The following is a 16,093-nucleotide window of genomic DNA, read 5'->3' on the forward strand; positions in this document are numbered from 1 at the left end:
AATGCCAGCCGTAAACACCAAACGGAGGAGCTGTGATATTAAAGGCCGAGCGACATGGACTGGCATGTGGCTTGTGTTCTTCACACTTTTCAACGGTTAGCTGCAAGTCCCTATTCAGCCAGTCCACCCCGGTTCAGACCACAAGTTCAGGAATAACAACTAAAGTGTTTCCGTAGTTTTTTTTGTCAGACATCCGTGGGAAAATTCTTCCGTAAGTGTTTGTTCCCCCCTTCTTTCTCTCAGGTGAGGGAAAATGGTTCCGAAACATTGACTACTACCGCCTAGACGGGTCGACTAATGCTTTAACGAGGAAGAAGTGGGCCGAAGAGTTCAACGACATGAGCAACGTCCGGTAAGACCTTCCCCCTGTCTACCGAAAGCTACTTTCTAATACAGCTCGTCCCTCTCTGAACATTACGGCGTAATGGCTGTCGTCATTTTCTATCAGAAGAAACATTCGGCTTGTAAACCCCACTGTTGCAAATTTGTGCAATCACTGAAAGCGTGTGGTTTGTGCAGACTCTGAGCTCATTGTGGTGGTTCGCTGCAGGTCTTGACAGCTTTCATTGAATGCAGACAGCCTTTACATGCAGTCGTATGGAGTGGATTACTGACGGCAGCCATGCCTCCCTGTAGCCCCCTCCTGCCTCAAAGCTCAGTTGGATAGGGCTCAGTTAGCACTTGGCTGGGAGACCTCCCATGAAAAAAGGCTGCTGGAGGTTGTGTTGATGAGTCAGTAGGTGGTACTTAATGTACCAGTGCAGTGATTGGGGGTGAGGTGCGGAAGGAGATTAGGTCCTGGTTTATTTTTGCAGAGGCTTTGGCAAGTAACAGATTTGGGGGTTTCCCTGTTGTCCTGATGAAACCATCTCTGACCATCCAGTAATTTCCTAGTAGTGGAAGGAACTGGCCTGAATATATTTTCAGCTCTTGTCCTCCATCTCGGCTTATTCGCCGGTAGACGTTAGACTCACAGTCGACTGCCTTTCTTCTCCCCTGCTCTAACTTTATATGATCCATGAAAGGTGATGTTCCTGAAATGTAGTAATTTTGTAGTTGACTATAATGAAGTTCTTTTGTAGTAGATTTCTCTCAATTTAAATGTGTTGTCCTCTCTCTTTCTCTCTCTCCATCCTTCCCATCCCTCTTCTCTCCAGGGGTCGTTTGTTCCTCATCTCCACAAGAGCTGGGTCTCTTGGGATCAACCTGGTAGCGGCAAACAGGGTCATAATTTTCGATGCTTCCTGGAACCCCTCCTATGACATTCAGAGTATCTTCAGGGTGTATCGCTTCGGCCAGGTCAAGACTGTGTTTGTCTACAGATTTCTGGCTCAGGTAAATGATGTGGTATTGAGATTCCCTCATGTTGCACGTATGACAAAGGTCATTCACTTAGAGAAGCTGAAATCAAAAAAACGTTTTCCTCAATTTAGTCTATTCTTAATAACCACGTCTTAGTATTATAATTCATGTGTCTTTTCACACCAAAAGTTTTTCCATCCACTTTGTGGAGAACGTGATTGTACCAGTGAGTGTCTTTACGCCAAATGTCTGTCAGTTTTCCATTCCCCTCCAATGATATCCTTTCATTCAGTGGCATGTATTCTTGAACTGGTATAAAAACATAATTTCCATTCCGGAACAACAATGTGATGAAGTTGTGGAGAGTGATGAAATGTCTGACCGTCCTTGAAAAGTCAACCAGGCTGATATGATTTCCTAGCAACCCTAGCATTACCAGTATGCTAATGCTGCAAAAACACTTTATTATACTTTTGGAATATTAAATGAATTTGCAAATACAATTGTTGCCTGCTTTCTCTCTGCAGGGCACCATGGAGGAAAAGATCTACGACCGGCAGGTGGCCAAACAGTCTTTGTCCTTCCGAGTGGTGGACCAGCAGCAGATCGAGCGCCATTTCACCATGAACGAGCTGACTGAGCTGTACGCCTTTGAGCCCGACCAGCTGGACGATCCCAACTCCGAGAAGAAGAGCAAGAGGGCCACGCCCATGCTTCCCAAGGTGACTACATCTCCCACAATGCATCCATGTTGCTTGGATGCTTGATGATTAGCATTGTTTTTCCTTTAGAGATCATAAAAGCAGCTGTGGTGTCACTGAACTATTTTAGTGATTGATAAATTGTTTATTTGTGGCTGCACAGAAGCCTCTGATTATTTCTTCATCTATTGCATTTCCTTGATCTCTGATTTGTTGGCACTGAGAACTGGCACCCTGATTGGTTGCGCGTATTGGGCTGAAAGCATGTCAACAAATTCCTGATGATATAAATATTGTGAATGATGGTTTATTTTAATCTGTGTTCCCAATTAAGCGTCCATTACCAATATTTTCCACAACAAACATGAAATTGTTATAATGGCTTGTAGGGCCCATCAATATTTCAGTTTTTTATATAAATATTTGGATATGTATGGATTACTGAATGCGTTTGATTTCTTCATTTTTAAAGGACTAAAAAGGAATCGCCGTGTTTTTAAGGGGAACCACACACTGTGTTGTCATGTGATGCCAAATTACGGTCAAAGCCTATATTTCTCATCCTATGAAACGAAGCATTTCAGAAAAAAAACTAAGAACTATTTGGAGAAGAATTTGCGAAAATTGACAAGTCCCATGTTCTACGGAATGTCAGGTTTGGTGTGTTTCATCAATGACAGACATCTCGTATACACAATGTTAATTGGTTTTAATCGACCACTCGCCCATCATGACCCAGGGCAAGGAGCACATTTTCTGTTTGTTGGATGTTTTTTGTTTTTCAAATGGCATATTTAATAATTCATGAGTATTATCTTATAATATTGAAGCATTGCTGCATGCTGAACTTTGAACACCCTAAAGGCCTGAACTTTAAAAACAACAAAATTGAATCATTTGTTTCCCCCCCCCCCACCAAGGAACAGGACAAACATCCATCTTGGTGTACAAAAAGCAGTGTGGAAAGCAGGATTTTTTGGAAATGGCCAGTCCCAAATCCTCACATCTCTTTAATTTATCAATGTTATAATTGCAATCTAAGTTAGACACAAGACAAAATCCGCCCTCTTCCCGATTAAGCAGCACAATCGCAGTTCATGTGGTGGCATAACCTTTCCGTCCTCCCCCGTCTGCCCTCCAGGGGGCAGTGTGGAGCGGCCTTCCCGGCCCCGCTCCAGCTGGGCGCAGGTGCTCCTTCGCTGGAGCGAGCCCCTGAGGTTTTACAAGCAGACAGAAAGGCCTGCGAGCGCGTCCAAGCGCGCGCAGCTGGGGAGCGGATTCCACAGTCCGCTCTGATTTACCACAGTGTTTACACCACAGCCCCCGCTGAAGCTGCCCGCTAACGTCTCCGCTATTATCTCCTCCGCTCACCATTTAGCCTTCTGCCCCCCCCCTCCGTCTCCTGGCAGATAATCGCTCTCCTCTTCAGGCTGTTGTTTCTCTTTACCTCGCGCGCGGAGGTCACGGAGTCCAGGCCCCAGCGTTTTTAAAGGCCTGTTTTTGTCCATGTGTGTTTACCGCGGGGTGCCAAGCAAGCTGTTGTGAATGGAATTTGGAAAGCGACGGCGGGAATACCCAGGAGGTGCGTTCTGAAACGGGCCGGTTCCGTCACCCTCCGCAGCGTTTAGCGTCCTCTCTGTGGCCCCCCTGAACTTCGCTGAGACGCACATGCTTTTTTTTTGTGCGCGTGATTGATCGCCGTTCTGTCCTGATTCAGGGTGGTACGTTCACTTTTTCATAGGTAATGTAGGTCCGACATTTTGTATTTCAGTGACTGTGAAGAGCGTGTACAATTCTGATTGTGATTGGTCTTTTCAACAAGGTGTTCGTAAACATTTCATGAGCCGTGTCCATGACCTCTACTTGCCTTACATGTCATGTTCAGTCCGTTAACTTCATTTTGTGAAATGAATGCACTTGTGCATTCAAATATTTATTGAATCTGTCATGGCAACTTGTATTCAAAGCATTTATACGCTTCTGCCTCTTATGTAGATTTTTTTTCTGGAAGCATATTAATCCATGAAATGCTCTCAAATGTGAAATAATGACAGGGACTGTAGAGCGGGTTGGTGTTCGTCATCAATGCCATCCAATTAAATGACATTTTCAAAGTGAGTGTAATGTGTCCAAGAAGAATGACCTATTGTATTCATCCATTCTTACATCCATACTTACTGTAGCTTTTGATGGTGGCCACGGCGTGAGCCCAGAGCAGGGGTAAAGGTCAGCTCGGCTTCTCCATCTGGGTGGGAAAAATGTGCCCCAGTAATGAGTGTGCACAGATTTGTCCCGGTAATGGTAATGGGATTACGCAGTCACAGAGGAGCTCTGTCTGCTCTCCTTTAATGGCCGACTCCCTGCTCACACTCTGCAGCCTCTCTCCTGCCCACCGCTCTTCATCTGAGTTTCAGTCCTGGTGGATTCTGGGAAGAGTACCCCCCCCCCCCGGCCACACCTGACCTCTGCTTGAGAGCCGAATTCCCTGAAGCGGTCTCTCGTTCCCCCCTCCTTTCACCCAAACAAACCCGACGCGAAGAGACATCATGGAGGGCCATCTGTTAAAATGATTCACCGCTCTGTCTCTGAAGTTTCAAAGGAGCTCTGTATAAAAAATATATATATATATAAGTATATTTCTACCTGATGAGCGGTCATTATTTAAAGCCCTCTAAAATGTCTTTATGGTCCTCTGAGAATCTTTTTGCACACGAAAGAGCGTGGCACGTTTTGCTCATGACAGAGTGGGGCAGTGGGGTGCAGATGTGGAGCTCTTTATGGGCCAGAGGACTGATTCTGCAGGCCAGCAGAGTCTGAGCGGCGAGCTGCTGTCCATCAGTGTTCAGCAGTAGTCCACGCAGGAACCAACCTGTAAGACGCCTGATAGACTTCTTGTGCATGATTACCTGGGTTTTTAAACGATGTTTTGTACTTTATAGTGGGTGCTGTAGTTTGCATATTTTCCCCTAAGTTGTCGGTGAGAAATGATCGGCCCATTGATCGACAATCCACAGTGAATCCATTGTGTCGTGAAATGACGGCCAGGTGATTGTGTGCGTTTTATGGGCTAGGACATGGGCTCTTTTAGTGGGCACGGAGGGGTAAAACATTTTTTTAAAGAAAAGCCTCCACTTGGCGACAAGCATATGCTGCTGCAACAGCTCATGTGCCTAAATCACAAAATTTAGGAGCTCATTGATGTATCCATTTTAGATGTACTACTGCATTATTCTTCCAGTTAGCGCACATCAGTTTTCAGGAGCTAATGCTCCTAAAATGGGAGCGCTGTAGACCCCCCGCTTTGACTGGAGTGGCCTGTTTGCCCTCACTTGGGTCTCTGTCATCATGTTCTTAACGACACTGGAAACGTGCTGTCACTCAGGGTCCGGTGCGGAACGCCAGCCTGGAGCCCCGTCGCCCCGGGAAACGCGCTGTGAGGCGCACTGCCGAACACGCGGCGCTCGCCCTGGGGAAGTGTTTACAGTAAGGGCAGGAAGGTTGTGTGTATAATTTGTGTGCAGCTGTACTCAGTTTTAACTGGCCGAGGTTAGGTATTGCAAATATCTGCCCCCCCCCCTCACATTCCTCCTGCTGTTGCTATGGTTAACACACCTGCGCATTACACACCGTCTCTGGCAAGGTCTGCGTCTTGGGAGAGACCCAGGTTTTGGTGCAGGCACCTGTGTGCATGTGTGTGCGCGCTTGTCTGTGTGTGCGTGTGCGCGCTTGTCTGTGTGTGCGTGTGCGCGCTTGTCTGTGTGTGCGTGTGCACGTATATTTCACCCCCTTCCATCTCTTACTTGCATTAAGCCTCTGCGATATACTTTCGTTTCAAAGTAGTTTTTCTTCTTTGGCTTTTAGACAGGGTTAAAATAACGTATTTTAGGCAGAACGAAAAAGGAAGGAATGAGAATTTCTATAAAAAATAACGACGTGACCTTTAAAAAAACCTTTTAGATGGCTTGTTTGTTGTTTGTTGTATATGTGAAATGCTTGTCAGAAAATATTAGTGAGTACAAAGTGCAAGACTTGGTGTTCCCCTGTAGCAGTGCAGCTGACCTGAGAGAGTCCCTCCCAGTGCTGCTCTGTTGTCTCTGGAGCACAGCGCTCATTCCGTGAATAGATCATTCGGATGCCCTCTGTTTAATTAAGCGCGACTGCCACGCCAACGTGACGCATGGAGTGAGAATGAAAGATTATCGGGTTCCCGGGGGGCCCCGGTGCGCAGGGCCGCTCCCCCGTCGCCAGCGGGACTTTCCAACAGCCACTCCTCTTCAGAACATCAGCTCCTCGGGGGAATGCGCTTCCACTTCTGGAAAAAATCTGTCACAGCTCACTGTCTGACCAGTGCACGGTACCAGGGGTGGGCCCGGTTTTGTAAGAGCTTCTTTTGGTGGCAGTTTACTGTATGAGTGTCACCCCCGCCTCCTTCTCTATAGTTGAGTTGCATTGGGCGAACCAATGGGCTGGGGAATAGGAGAAAGGTTTCTGAGGCGTGTTTTGGGGACTTGGGAGGGAAAGCCATTCACCTGGGGCCCCGTGCAGGTCTATAGACCACCCCACCGACGACGACTCTTTTCTCCCTCTCTCATTCAGGCCATTAAACCCCCGGCCACCCGCCCCCAGCCCTTCGGCTCTTAAACCCGGGGAACAGAGGAGAGATAGTGTTCCCTCCTGCCATATTGCAGCTCGGCGGGGCGGGCTGACGGTTCTCCGGCGCGGGTTCTTGTTACCGTCGGCGGGTGCTCGAGATGCACATGCTCTCCGCCTGTCCGCCGACAGACCGGACCACCCTGCGAGCCGGGGGAGAGAGATTAATTAGGATCCCTCTGTGCTCCCCTTTTTCGCGGGACCCTCTCCTCTGTCATTTGACCACCCAACCCCCCACCCCCCCCGCCAAACCCCCCCCCGGGCGCTATGTGACCCATTTTTAAAAGCTCAATACGAGACCACTTGTTCAGATAAGGCACAGATGCTCGGCTCAGGTTCGAGCCGTGCTTTTAAAACCAGAAAGTCCTTCAAACGGATTTATGAGGAGGTGTAAGCAATGGCCCAGCGATCAAAGTGCCTCCTTCCTGATTAAAGAACACACTATTCTAGAAGTAACGAAACGGTGTATAATGGCTTTTTTTAAAAATTGGCCGTGTGGTGTAAACACTTCTTTTTCGGGGGGGGGGGGGGGGTTTATGTGCACTTCTCCTGCATATGCAGCCTGGCTGATGTTCCCATCGGAATATTGTTTTCACTGACAGCGTTTCCTTGGCTGTGCGGAGCGTAGCTGCCTCAGCTGGCCGAAACAGCCCTTTCAAGTTTTAATTGGCGAGCCAGGCTGACTGGGTGTGCGTCTGTAATTTGGGCCTGGCGAGGGGTGGGCCGTGCTCGTAGTGATTGAACTCGTTATTGCCACATGTTTTTATTTTCCAGCCATCAAACCCAGTTACTCAGAAGGCCCCAATACCGTGGGGATCTGTTGTCCTGCACTTCATTACAGCCCCTCTCGTAACTCCGAACGCCTGACTCTTGTTATTGTTACCTGTCTCTGCCACGTTATCTTTTTGTGTTCCGTTTTCCCGAAAATAGAGCTTGATCTGGTTAGTTCACAGTCCTCCTGCATGGGGAAGGATCCGGTTTCCCACTGTTGGGCCCTGTGTTTATTTTCGGCCTGTTTAAGCCTGGTGCGAGGCAACTTTTGTAATCAATCCTTAATTTTCTATCCTGGATTTCTTTCCCCCCCATTTTTTACTTTTGACAACATTAATGATTAATTTTGTTTTTGCCCATGAAATCATTGTCACTCCTCAATCAGAGAGGGAGATCAAACGGGCTTGAGGCCGAGGCCCTGAAGAATGCGGAGAACAACGTTGCGCGCTGGTGTCGTTTCCAGATTGCGGAGGTCCATTTAATGTAAAGGCAAGGCAAGACAAAGAAAAGCAAACATATGCCGCGGAGAGTAATTTGAACCACGTTTGTGTGGCCGGGGCCGGCCGAGAATTGTGTTTTATCCAGGTATTGTTTTCCATAACAGTGTTGTCATGGAAACCGGAGTTGCGTGAAGGTCTCTGAAACCCCCCTCCCCAGATCCCTCTGAAACATACATGTCCACTCTCGGGCACTGGGATGGCGCTTGGGTAACGATTGGCCTTTTCCAGCACAAACCAGCTGCTGCTTTGCTATTACTCATTTTCTGATGGGATTAAGGGAATTTATTTTTGCACTTTTTTGTTTTTGATTAGTTTAAACAAACAACGGCTAGGGTTAGGGTTTCGGTCTCTACTCTCTGGGGTTCGTTTCGGGAGGGGGGGGGGGGGGGGGGGGTGGCCTTTAAGTGCTGTCATAGCATACCTTATACCAGTTGTTCCGTTGCTAAGGTCTTGGGGTAGAAGTTATTCCTGAGATCTGCTGACAGAATCGTGTTCACCCAATTAGTCCGTGTGGGGTTAAGGCTGAGCTGGTGCTGCCTGTTGTCTGCATAATTGGCTGGTGTCGTTCAGGAATGGGGCCTTTCTTGTAGGTCCTCATGCCGTGTGTGAGCTGTGAAAAAGGCGCATGGTAACCTGTTTCCCCCCGTTCTCCCCTCCTGCAGGACCCCTTCCTGGCAGAGATGCTGCAGAGCTTGAAGGGGCACATCGTGGGGTATCATGAGCACGACTCCCTCCTGGACCACAAAGAGGAGGAGGCCCTGAGCGAAGAGGATCGCAAGGCCGCCTGGGCCGAGTACGAGGCGGAGAAGAAGGTTGGTTACCTCCGGGTCGTCGGCAATACGCGCCCTGGCGCTCCGAACGTCTGTGTATCAGCGGTTGTTGCGAGCACTCTAGTTGCTGAGACTGGCCCCTTACCCGCAGTAGAGTCAGAACCAGCCTGGCTCATTTATTCCTCTTTTCTCAGTACAGCCAGGACCATTCTGGCTCACCTATACCTCTCTTCCACTGTACAGTTTGAATCAGGCTTCCTCCGTCATTATCCCGGCATTCTTCCACAGTAGGGCACAAATCAGTCTGGCTTATATAATTTCATGGTTGGCTGGTTTTCTCTCGTCATCCAATACACGAAATACTGTTTTCGGCATGCCGTGTAACTGCGTGAGTAAGTTTATTCCTTCAGCAATAAATTATACAGGGTTGGCATCAACAAAAAGGTGAAAGGAGTCCAGGGTGTAGGCAACATTCAGCGTGATGCCATATTTTTGCAGCCCTGTTTACAGATAGTTCAGTTGGAATGCAGTGGTGCTGTGTTGGGTCAGCCAGCTTTGACTCCCCGCGTTCACCTCTGCACTTCATAATGGGTATAATTAGACCTGCACGGGCGTGGCTCTGACTTCCACTGGCAGTGGAGTTAGACCTCCCTGCACATCACAGGGGATGCAGAATGTGGTGGAAAGGACATTTTTCAAATTACAAATCTAAATATTCAGAAATAAGAATGCAATTCCCCTGAACCCTGGCCATAAAGGAATTTAATAGCCTGTCTAAAAGTCACATGCTTTTAAATAGACAGCACATCATTTTAGTGCACTAGTAAATTAACTAGACTGCTCAGTTCTTTTTGTGCAAATGGAGGCCTATGAAACCTTAATACTAGGCCACCCGTATGTCTGTTTATAGTTGGGTGTCCATTTATAATCCTTGCAAATTCGCCGCTACTTTTGAATTTCGTGATAGATCACAGTTGCCTGCTTTGCTTTAAATTTCTGAAAGTGGTGCCCTTACCTTTACTGCTGCACTGTTAACCTGGCATAAAGGCTCATGCTACACAATTCTGTTGTGCTCTCTCATTGGCTTAGCTGTTAAAACAGGTTTGCCAACAGGCAACCAAGATTTTGCATGTAGAACCCAACTTGCATGGCAGACTAGGCGGGTTTTCCTGCCAACTGTCTGGATGCTAGTAGTCATTCCTGTACAGTTTTGGCTTTAGATGGAAAGCCATGCTTATAGATGTCAGTCATCCACTCTTAAACAAATTGTCCGTTACCATTAGCCTTGTAGAAATTTATGTTCGTTTCATGAATAAACTATTTATTTCAGAAATAAACTCGTCTTGTGCATAGCCAGAAGGTTCTGTGAGCGGAAAGCTCCATCAATTTTTCAAAACTTGGTAAATCGGTACCAAAATCTCCTGCCAGGACTTTGTCAAGAGCTCCTTGTTGGAGCCCTTTATTCATGGCCCAACTGCATGGAATGAAACGGCTGCTTTTCAGCTTATGAACTCATCTCCCCAGAGGAACGCTGGCGATTAAAAGTGTGATTTTATTTCTGTCAGTTTCGGCTGCATGAAGGTTTGGAGCAGAAAGAGTGGGCGGGCAGGGTAGACGGGGCGAGGCAAGGCGCTGGGCTCACCCCCTTTTACACACTGGACCCCTGTGAACCACACTCAGGATTCCTACTTTTGTGTCCAGATTACTCGGGTGGGGTGGACAGGCTATGGGTCCTGCCCCCCAAGCCCAACATGTCATCGGCTAATTAATGGAGTTTATTTGGAGGGGAATTACTGGTTGCAGCGTGGGACCCGGGCTCCACGGTCCACAGAGGCGGTGTAATCCTAGAGTCTGCTCGCTGTTGTAATTCACTTTAATGATTATTATTTTTCCAACCTCTTGTTCTGCTCTCGGGCCCCTCTTCTGATCTTAAGCTCCTTTTTCCTCCTCTTTCTTCCGTTTGAAAGGGAACAGAATTCCTTTATTGCGGAGCAACAATATTTCGGTTTTACAATGGCTTCTTTCTACCCTTGCCACTTTTTTCTTTCTTTTTTTCCCCTCCGTGTCCTGGCCCCATATGCAGCCCTACTATAAAGTCTCAATCTGGAGGGGTAGTGAGAACTTTGGCTTGCTTCAAGCTTCAACCAAAAAATAAAAAATATTTTTTTGTTTCTTTAATGAGTATCATTTATTAGTGAGAGTAGTCATAACAGTCCACACCACTGTTTTCCCATTGTACTTCGAGCAGTATCTCCACAAAGAGTGGAAATGATTTCTCAATATAATGTGTGCTTATTGATATTATGTTACTGGGAAAAATGGATCAGAAGGGTGTTGAAGTAGGTCAGGCTACTGTTTCATCACAAGAAATAAAGTGCTCAGATGGAAATTGCATGTTTTTGGGAGCTACTTGGACGTTTTTATCCCGTAAAATTTTAGGAAGGAAATTGGTTGCAGAAAACCTATCAAACTCCAGACCAGATGAATTTCTGATTTCAATATAGGAAGTTTGAAAACAAAACAACTTGGTTTTGTCCAGCCAGGTTTCACAAAAAAAAAAAGACATTCTGGCTGATCAACACAGATGGTAGCCTAGCCTAGCCTTGACTAGCTACTCCACCATCCTGTTTCTTTTCATAACTTTGTAAGCTTTTGAGGTTTTTTTACGTGTTCAGTATCAAATGGAGTTAAAGGAGAAGAAATGGTACGAAATACCCCTTCTCCTCCATCTAAATCATGAAAAAAAAACTAACAAAGCAATCATGAAAAGCAATTTCAGTTGCAAGCAGACAATTTGGCTGACACTGCACAGGGTGCGAACAGCCGCCTTGCCCTTGGATCCACAGGGCCAGAATTTTGCTGGGCTTGCCATTTCAGTTAATTGCCTGAAACTTATTTTTATACTAAAAAAGACTAATAGTTGAGTATAAAATTGTTAAAGGTTAGCAAGACTAACAGTGGAGCTACAGATAAATAAAACTCCACAGGAGAACTTGAGCCATGCAGTTCACGTAACCTAAAATACTGCTTTCAACTTTAGTTATTCATGAACTAGTCTACACTAAAAATTTGATGACTAAAGTCATACGGACTTATTCCGCTAATTACACTGCACACCTTCTTTTGGCCGAGAGACACTGCTGGTGCAAAGTAATAACCTGCTAACATGCATGCACACACAGAGGAAGGCTTCACTTCAGGGAGCAGCACTGCATGTGGTCCAGTCTACGTTGCGAGCAAGCACAACTGTCTCGGTGACCTTTACAGGAGAACGTTTTGTGTTTACTGAAGGTAAACAGATGAAACCGTGGGAGGAGCGTTACGGCCAGTTTGCCAGACGGCTGTGGGCTTGTGTTGCCATAAGTGAAATTCTGATACCGCATCGTGCTTTCAGTCCCAGCGTACTGAACATAACATATTATACACTGAGTTGAGGTAAAGGAGTCGTTTAGTTTCCTCTGCATTGTATCGTTAGGAGGTGCAATTAATCCTAGGATTCCTCGTCTAGATGTGAGAGATGTGCCTATAAATAACTTGTGTTTAAAACTGGAAAATGTAAATGCAGGTGTTAGGAATGTTCACTGGATGAGACGATGCCTGGTTGGAGTGGTCTTGTGAGATTGTTCACCTCCTCCTCATCATAACGGAGGGCCTACCTTTGTATTCCAGGGCCTGTCTTTGAGGGCGAACCAGTCAGCCTACGGTCATATGGGAATGGGCGCCGCCAACTACATGTCCTTCAATGTAGCCGCCCTGGCCGCCATGAGTAACCAGCAGCTGGAGGTAAGCAATAAGCACCGTGGTTCATACCCCTGCATTCCAAAGCTCCATGGCTAATCCCGACATGCGTCTGTGGCCGGACCATTTGTTCCTCAATTGGCAGTTGGCACTTCTATACTTACATTTTAAAACGCACATACAGCCATAAATACTTGGGTGCCCACAGGCACATGCATGTATAAATATGTACACGTTTATGTATCTGCTCATAGATTTATTCATATTTAGTGTATTGGTGAACTGCAGTCATGTTTGTTTGTTATTATTAAATGGAATGAGATGAGATTGGTTCCGTCATAGAAGTAGTTTTGGCTTCTGATATGGTGAAATATCTGGACTTTGATTGGACTTTATACTGAGGTTGTCCTTGGATCCTGTTTGGTTTCCCAATTTCTTGTTGATCTCTGATTGAGCTTCTTGTAGATGAATTTTAAGTCAGTCCTTACATACATGCATTTTCTTCTCAGGTTACCAAGGCTCCTGATAATTTGATGGTATACATTTCACAAATTCACAACTTTTCTTTCCCATTTCCAATTCTGCATGACAGGACCTGCTAAACCAAGGCCGGCAGAAGGTGCTGGAAGCCTCATCTGCCCTGCAGACTATCCCAAGAGAGTCCCTGGAGGACACCATCTCACGAGTGGTGAGTGACAGAGAGAGTGTTACTGTGGCCTTGGTCTTGAGAGGCAGACGCAAGTGTGGACTGAGGTCCAAAGGGGCCGGGGGGGAAAAGCAGAGCACGGCACTGATGAAGGGAGACGCACAGATTGAGCGATAGGGCTGATGGGGGGCAGACACTCGACTCTAGTGAAGGGTGAGAGGTTTGTGCAGGCCAGGTGAAAGCAGGAGAGTGAAAATTAGAAGTGACCAGGGCAGGTGTTGGATGAATGTTGACCTAGAACTGCGTTTGGCAGAGGTCAACGATGATGGTTTGATGAGATCATACCAGTGGTACGACATTGCTGGTGTGGTACACATAACCATCAGTAGTGTGAGTGGAAAGATGGCAGAATGTAACTGGTGTGCACCATCTTGCAGTGGAAGGAGAACCCAAGCCTGACGGAGGTGCAGGTGCAGTCCATGGCCTTGGGCCGGCAGTCCACCGTGGAGCTGGAGATGAAGCGGAGGGAGGCCATGTACCGCGACGTACTCAACAAGCAGCAGACGGTAAGCCCTGAGGATCACATCGGCTCGAACCCCTCTCTCTCTGTCTCAGCCTCTGCCCCTCTCGCTCTGTCTCAGCCTCTGTCTCTCTCTGTCTCAGCCTCTGTCTCTCTCTGTCTCAGCCTCTGTCTCTCTCTGTCTCAGCCTCTGTCTCTCTCTGTCTCAGCCTCTGTCCCTCTCTGTCTCGGTCTCAGCCTCTGTCCCTCTCTGTCTCCGCCTCTGTCTCTCTCTGTCTCAGCCTCTGTCTCTCTCTGTCTCTGTCTCAGCCTCTGTCTCTCTCTCTGTCTCTGTCTCAGCCTCTGTCTCTCTCTCTGTCTCAGCCTCTGTCTCTCTCTCTGTCTCAGCCTGTCTCTCTATCCCTCTCTGTCTCCGCCTCTGTCTCTCTCTGTCTCAGCCTCTGTCTCTCTCTGTCTCAGCCTCTGTCTCTCTCTGTCTCAGCCTCTGTCTCTCTCTCTGTCTCAGCCTCTGTCCCTCTCTCTCGCTGTCTCAGCCTCTGTCTCTCTCTCTGTCTCAGCCTCTGTCTTTCTCTCTCTGTCTCAACCTCTGTCCCTCTCTCTGTCTCAGCCTCTGTCTCTCTCTGTCTCTGCCTCTGTCTCTCTCTCTGTCTTAGCCCCTGTCTCTCTCTCTGTCTCAGCCTCTGTCCCTCTCTCTGTCTCAGCCTCTGTCTCTCTCTCTGTCTCAGCCTCTGTCTCTCTCTCTGTCTCAGCCTCTGTCTCTCTCTCTGTCTCAGCCTCTGTCTCTCTCTCTGTCTCAACCTCTGTCCCTCTCTCTGTCTCAGCCTCTGTCTCTCTCTCTGTCTCAGCCTCTGTCTCTCTCTCTGTCTCAGCCTCTGTCTCTCTCTCTGTCTCAGCCTCTGTCTCTCTCTCTGTCTCAGCCACTGTCTCTCTCTGTCTCAGCCACTGTCTCTCTCTGTCTCAGCCACTGTCTCTCTCTGTCTCAGCCTCTGTCTCTCTCTGGCTCAGCCTCTGTCTCTCTCTGTCTCAGCCTCTGTCTCTCTCTGTCTCAGCCTCTGTCCCTCTCTCTGTCTCTCTCTCTGTCTCTCTCTGTCTCAGCCTCTGTCCCTCTCACACCCTGTCCTCCTGTCCCTTCAGCTGATGATGTACGTCCAGAAGGTGATCACCAACAGGAAGGTCCAGGAGCAGCAGATTGCCATGGCCAACCGGGCCAACCTCCTGAACCAACTGGCCCTGCAGAATGGCATGATGGGACCCCAGATAGACTTGTTGGGAATGTACCAGTTTGGTGGGCAGATGTCCCAGATGTTGCCCGGTGTGGCCTCGCAAAACATGCAGCTGGGCAAAAACCCGGGGTCCTCCAAGGGCAACTGACGTGTCTGACACACCCGCTCAAGGATCTGGGTTCTGGACTGGCAGAGCGATTCAATCCACTTTTAGCACCTCTTTGCGGCTTCCCCCACCAAGAGAAGTATTCAAGAACATCAGAGGATGGTGCTAAGGGGTCTTGCAATTTTATTTGAAGTTGTTGTATATATAGCCTTAATGTTCTTCATTTTATTCCCATTTTTCAAGGTATTTTCAAAATGCTAAAAAACATAACAAAACAATTTCTCCCCAAATGCTTTTAAGCATTGCATCATTCTTTACATAAAAATTCCCTTTTAAGGAGGGCTGTTGAATAAATTGTTTTTGTTGTTTTTATACCGTATATAAAAGTATAATATAAAAGCCTAACTACACTTAAGTGGGACCACAGTATTGCTTGTTTATTCTGATTTGACTATCTTGCCTCCTTAAAGCAACAACCCTCTCCCCTTAATGAAGTCCTTAATCAGTTTATAACCGGCAATTTTATGATAACTGGTTCTCCAGGATATACCTGATACCAATACCTGAAAATAAAATAATTAGTTGCGTAAATTATGGCCTTATAAGAAGTTTATGAGCATCTTGTAAAATTATAATTAAAAAAAGTGTTGGATACCATCTTTTATTCTTTTGTATTATGCTTTGAGGCAGTTATGCTAGTTGTTGCTTAATCATGATATGGAATGCCCGTGTCGTTCAAACTGCTTGCTGGATTTATCTGGACTTTTGTAACTTCCAGTTCTTGTTGTAAAGTGTGCCTAGTCATAGTACTGTGGGTACTGTTAATGTTATCCTGTTATTTTTAAATTTTTTTGTTAATCTTTTGTTCCACTTGTGTTGTGTTTTATTTTTGTTTTTCTCTGCACATTTTCGCTTACCAGTGCTAAACAAGCGTAGATGTGTGGTGTTGAGGAATGACCTCACTTATCGGAGACTGGGAGGGTGTGCACCCCCCAGATTGCACAAGGTGTAATTAAGAAATGTAGAGGAACTTTTATCCTTCCCAAGAATGTTACCAATGTTAGCAAATACACTTCCTTGTTTTGCCATTAATCTGATCTGCTATTTACTAGATACGTATTTAATATTACATTTAATAAAGTGACCAAAAGGCTGGTTTTCTCGTA

At 46.8% G+C, this 16,093-nt stretch overlaps 1 protein-coding gene across 3 annotated transcripts in view; it reads left to right on the forward strand.

The window, feature by feature from the left end:
- atrx (ATRX chromatin remodeler) overlaps nt 1–16,093 on the forward strand; it is a 43,716-nt gene extending 27,623 nt beyond the window's left edge. For all 3 annotated transcript variants that reach the window (XM_061234614.1, XM_061234615.1, XM_061234616.1), the window contains 8 exons: nt 244–352; nt 1,158–1,335; nt 1,830–2,024; nt 8,587–8,736; nt 12,364–12,477; nt 13,025–13,120; nt 13,516–13,644; nt 14,733–16,093. In XM_061234614.1, coding sequence (XP_061090598.1) covers nt 244–352; nt 1,158–1,335; nt 1,830–2,024; nt 8,587–8,736; nt 12,364–12,477; nt 13,025–13,120; nt 13,516–13,644; nt 14,733–14,969 — 1,208 coding nt within the window. In that variant the 3' untranslated portion in view covers nt 14,970–16,093. The remainder of the gene's footprint in view (nt 1–243; nt 353–1,157; nt 1,336–1,829; nt 2,025–8,586; nt 8,737–12,363; nt 12,478–13,024; nt 13,121–13,515; nt 13,645–14,732) is intronic.

The sequence above is a fragment of the Conger conger genome, chromosome 3 (assembly GCF_963514075.1).
Source record: "Conger conger chromosome 3, fConCon1.1, whole genome shotgun sequence".
Classification (NCBI taxonomy): Eukaryota; Metazoa; Chordata; class Actinopteri; order Anguilliformes; family Congridae; genus Conger; species Conger conger.